General features: G+C 54.6%; 1 protein-coding gene across 1 annotated transcript; it reads right to left on the bottom strand.

Annotated features, from left to right (window-relative positions):
* Positions 1-1,193: 1,193 nt before the first annotated feature.
* IFT46 (intraflagellar transport 46) lies at positions 1,194-4,989 on the bottom strand (the record flags this gene model as incomplete). The annotated part of the gene is made up of 9 exons (XM_009701847.1): positions 1,194-1,289; positions 1,669-1,754; positions 2,037-2,097; positions 2,181-2,247; positions 2,653-2,774; positions 3,199-3,327; positions 3,752-3,845; positions 3,955-4,029; positions 4,943-4,989. Coding segments are annotated over 9 exons (777 nt in total), but the record flags the coding sequence as incomplete, so codon positions are not given.
* Positions 4,990-4,993: the final 4 nt, after the last annotated feature.

Raw genomic sequence — 4,993 nt, 5'->3', positions numbered from 1 at the left:
CCCCCAGCATGCAGGAGCCGGTGCCAGGGGAGAGGAGAGTGCCCTGCCGGGGCCAGAGAACGCCCTGGTCCTCAGCAAGCTCGGTGAGGGGGGTCAGAGGTGGGCAAGCGGCCCCAAAAACTGTGCTGCAGGGACGCCGGCCTGCGTGGCTGCCCCAAAAGGCGATGGTGATGAGCTGCCTTTGTCATGCAGGTTTTGTCCAGCTCCCGATGTCTGGGCGCATCTACAAAGTGCCCAGCGTGAGCAGCGACGAGATCTGGCTGTGAGATGCGGCGTGGTGCCCGTGAGCCAGGCCTGCCCGGCCCCAGGTACGTACCAGCCTCTGGAGAAGTGCAGCCGAAGGTGCCGGGGAGGCCGTGCCGGGTGGCCGGCGCTGACCAGCCCTCAGCTGTACGTTAAGCTACGCGCTGCAGGTTGCGGTGGCTGCGCTGTTAGACAAGGCATGTTTTTATGTAGCCCGTGCGCTTTACTAACAGACTATTATAGTCAAAACGCATCACAGCTCTTTATAGCCGGACTCTGCCAGGCTGCTAGCGCTGAGATTCCTCCCGCGGTAAGGCCAAGCACCAGCCTTGCTTTAGCAGGTTCATGGCCTGCTTGCTGCGTGGTCCTCTCCGCCCCTGCCAGAGCTGCGGCAGATGGGTGGGCAGGCAGTGTGGCAGGGGCTGGAGAGAGTCGTCCCAACAGCAATAAACTAAACTCGAGCGTCTGTGTGGTGCCGCGCTGGTTATTTCTACCTGGCGGTAGCTAAGGGGCTTGATAACAGACAAAGGGGGTTACAACAACACGGGGTAGAGGAGATTCAAGATCCCCCAATCAGACTTCGGTACGCACAGGGCAGATCAGAGTGTCGCATCTGAGCGTGGAATTTATTCCCGCTTGCTCCAGCACTTGTAGCGTGTGCTCGAAGAGCCTGTGCTCTGCGGCGTCTACGGCACAGGGAGCCTGTCATTGGGAAGAGCTGGTTTAAAGCTGAACTCCTCAGGAACGAGTCAAAAACGAAGCGATTAGGCAGCTTCCGCAATAAACACGACGGGTAAAGTTCTACTCTGTGAATGCAGAACAGCTCAGCAGTATCCACAAAACCAGGGAGGCTCCCGAAGTGCCGTGCGCCGCTTCACAGGCTGCTTTGGTCAAATCACGACGTCCAGCGGCAGACATCGATCCGGGAGGTGAGGGTTTAACGTGAAGCTTCAAGCAAAGCTTAACACTTCCGCGTCTGCTGTCTGTGAAGGTGGGTTGGATGGTGGGCTCCCGCCCTTCTTCCCATCAGCCAGAGGCTTGAAATGCTGCAGGGGAAAGAACACGCTGGCACAACGATTCGGCTATCGTTAATCGGAGCACACGCGTGCATCTGAAGAGGCAAGCCGCTGCTGCTCTGCATGAGCTGTATGCTCAGTGGTTGCCCTGACTCCGGGGGGAAAAGCATTCTGGGCTTTGGCTGGAGCGTTAAACTACGTGGCATCCCAGCCTCACGGCACATCAGGGGCTCCTCGCGTAATGCTGAGGTACTAGGCAAATGAGCAGCTTAGAAAATGTTCTTTGGACCCCTTTATCGGGGCTTACCAGCCCTTTACGAACACCCAGAGCACAGCAAAGCCAAATGTAAGGAGAGAAGCTTTGCGACGCTTTCAGCTGGGCGGGCAGTGCCTGTCTGGAGTTGCCTACCTGTGAGTTCTTGAACTCCGAGTAGAGGGAGAAGAGGATGTGCAGAGGCTGGATCCGACTCTTGTAGATGGGGATGTCCAGAATGGCTACAAGCAAGAGCAGAAGCGCGTAAGAGCATCGGGGCTGCGCCGCCCTGCGTGGACTGCTGTAAGTAAAGGCTGAGCTTCCCACTGCCTGCGAATAATGGGGCCTTCGCTCATCAAAGACCACAGGCGCCTGCGGTGCAAGAGCCCGCTTCCTACTGAGGGCGGCAGCGAACGATCTTGACTACTCAGGGCCGAGCCTGCACCTAAAGGTCTCTTGCTTTAAGCGAGACAGTGCCGGGCCAGCAGCACGCTTGTGCCTTCAGCACAGTCTCCCCAGCTTACCGCATATCATGTCGATGTACTCAGCCAGGTCACAGTTCATCTCTGCGGTCGGGAGGCTCACCTGGAAGAGACGGGGCTGTCAGCTCTGCTCCCGTACGGCAAGAGCCCGAGAGCACGCGCGGACTTACTGCTCAGACAACCTACCTTCCCCAAGAGCTCCTCAAATTCCGGTGACCATTCCTGCATCAGGGTCTCGATGTCGGGCATTGGCCTGCCAGGGAAGACAAGAGCATAAACTTCAGGATCACACATAACTGAAATGTCTTCCTACTGCCAGACTGCTGTAAGCGGGACAGCCTCCGTTCTAAGCAGCTGAGAGTGAGCTCCACATTTTACTTATCATTTTTCACTTATCAAAACAAGCCCAAGCTTGCAAACTTGCAAGTTCTGTGTGCTAGCTGTTAAACTAATGCAAGCTGTGTAGGGCAAGTAGAGGGAAACAGAGTGTCCTGCACACGTGCGTGGTAGGACTACCCCAAAAATCAGTACATCTCCTCCCTCTCACAGATATTTTGATGGTTTTACTCAGTGCTCCTAGACTTTGCTACCAGCCTCCCGCTGACCTGAGCTTAGGCTGCACATGTGTACGTGGAGGACAGTTGACCCAACAGCTCACCTGGTATAATGGACCGTGGCAGGAGGTTTGCAGCGGTGCAGTTCGCTGATACTTTCAATCCAGCTGTCAATGGCTTTGGGGTTCTTCTCCACATTCTCCAAACTCTTCACTTTTATCTGCTGCTACAACCAAAAATATAAACCTGTAAGCGCCTGTGGTGCATTGGGGCTTTTTTTGCGAAGCCTGTGTTCGCTCCTGATTAACCATGCGCTTTCTCTTCCCTAGTTGCACTATACCAACTGATTTCTGCAGACTGAAGAGCAGCTGGCCTACAAAACGCCGAGTGAAACCAGGTATTGACAACCAAAAGGAAACAAGAGTTCACCTGAAGGAAACCAATCCAAAGTCTGTATCAAGACTTGCCCGAAGCAAGGTTGATATCCATTGCAGTTTAAAGCTATGGGTTGAAGAAAAAGATTAGTTTTTTCTGCTTTCAAAGCCAAGTTATCAGTTGTGCTGCACCACTGTAGTCACAGAGACAAAAGTAAGAGTAAAACGCAAGGTTTTTGCTACAGCCAGTGCGCGACCTCCCTCTCCCTGACTCACTGTGATGTTGTGTTGCTTGGAGTTCTCCGTCAGCCAAAGGGAGAGCACGGTGGGATCCGACTGCTTGGTTGACGGCTCATCCAGGACGAGCAGGCCAAGGTTATCAGGCTTGCCGTCGGGACGGCGAACCTGCCGATAAAGAGAGACCCTGTTTTCTATGGGAGTCCGGAGCGGGGCGAGTTGGGGCTATTTTGCACAGAGCCTCCCTGCGGTTTAAAAATCAGACCCTAAGGGGAATTGGTCGGCATGCTCTCTTGAATATGAGCTGTTAGTAGAGTGCTACCTGAAAAGCACAAGGTGGTGGACAAGGGAAAACGCAGCCCTCGGCCCAAACTACCTATGTGCTGTTTGAGAGGCAACTGAACCACAGCGTAGTTTCCCAGGTCTCTAGAACCATATCTCCGACGGTGTGGGGCAAAGGGTACGCGCGGCTGCGGGGACAGACAGGCCACCTCCGGACGGCACAGCCTGACTGCCGCCCCTCTGGTGCTGAGGCCACGTTCTGTTTCGGCTTGTGCGGCAGGACATATAGAGGAACCTGAAGCTAACCTACCTTCAGGAACGCATCGATGTCTCCAACCGCAGGAATAAAGTCTGGAATAAAAGGCCGCAGTTTGTGCTCGATCTCTATTGTTTTGGGAGTGTACCTGGAAAAAAACAACGCCCGCGTGGGTGACTCTGAACCATCCTGCAAAACTGGCCACAATAATTGACGCAAAGGAGAGCCGAGAGCAGGCTAAAACCCCTTCCACTCACCTCTTGATGTACTCAAACAGTTCTTTGATTTCGGAAGATACTGGCAGGTAGTCGTAATCTGCCAGATTGAGGTCGCTAAGGAAAAGAAGAGAAATGCGGGCAAAGATTAACGTGTGGTAGGTTCTGTAGAAGCAGGAACTGGGACCCAACTGTGCAAGATGATCGTGAAGGAACCTGAAACACCAGGTAGCGAGTCCTCTCTTAAAAAGAGTTCTTGCACAGGGAAAACACTACTGGGCCGTGTTTTGCCTTAGGCCTCCTAGCCCCAAAAAGCACTCGAGCGATGGACGGGTGCTTGTGGTCATAAAGACTTGAATAGGGGATGTCGAAAGGTGGATAAGTGCTCTGCACAAAGGCAGGCATATAGGACAGCAACTAGGGGGTTTAGTAATGGTTTTGGGGTTGCAAACAGCGGCAAAGGAGGAGGACTATCATGGGCCGTGTTTTGCCTTAGGCCTCCTAGCCCCAAAAAGCACTCGAGCGATGGACGGGTGCTTGTGGTCATAAAGACTTGAATAGGGGATGTCGAAAGGTGGATAAGTGCTCTGCACAAAGGCAGGCATATAGGACAGCAACTAGGGGGTTTAGTAATGGTTTTGGGGTTGCAAACAGCGGCAGAGGAGGAGGACTATCAGGAGATGAATGAGATGTTTGAGCTGTTCCTTCTCTTTCATGGGCACCTGCTGCCAGCCAGGGCTGAAGACAAGACAGGAGGTCGGCTGACACCTTCGGTCGTTCCCAGCTGTGCCTCCCGTCGGCACAGCAAAGCTGGGCACTGGGATTGTCCGAGGAGCCACCTGAGGTGGCTGCAGCTTGTTGCACGAAGGAACCTCTTTTTTCCAGGGCCACGCCGGTACACGGAGGAAGGAGCTGCCCGTCCTGATGCCTATGGCCATGCTCGCCATCCCTCGCGGGATCAGGAGCACACCAGCAGAGCCGACGGGGCCTGCACCGGACCCCCGCTCCTCCGACCGGTAGCGCTGCTTACCCCTCCAGCGCAGCCCCATGCTCCTCCGAGTCGTCCTCCGAGTCGCTCTCG

This window comes from Cariama cristata, unplaced genomic scaffold (assembly GCF_000690535.1).
Source record: "Cariama cristata isolate BGI_N322 unplaced genomic scaffold, ASM69053v1 scaffold41806, whole genome shotgun sequence".
Classification (NCBI taxonomy): Eukaryota; Metazoa; Chordata; class Aves; order Cariamiformes; family Cariamidae; genus Cariama; species Cariama cristata.
Note: the sequence above shows the minus strand (reverse complement) of the source record. Positions and strands in the feature narration are given on the sequence as shown.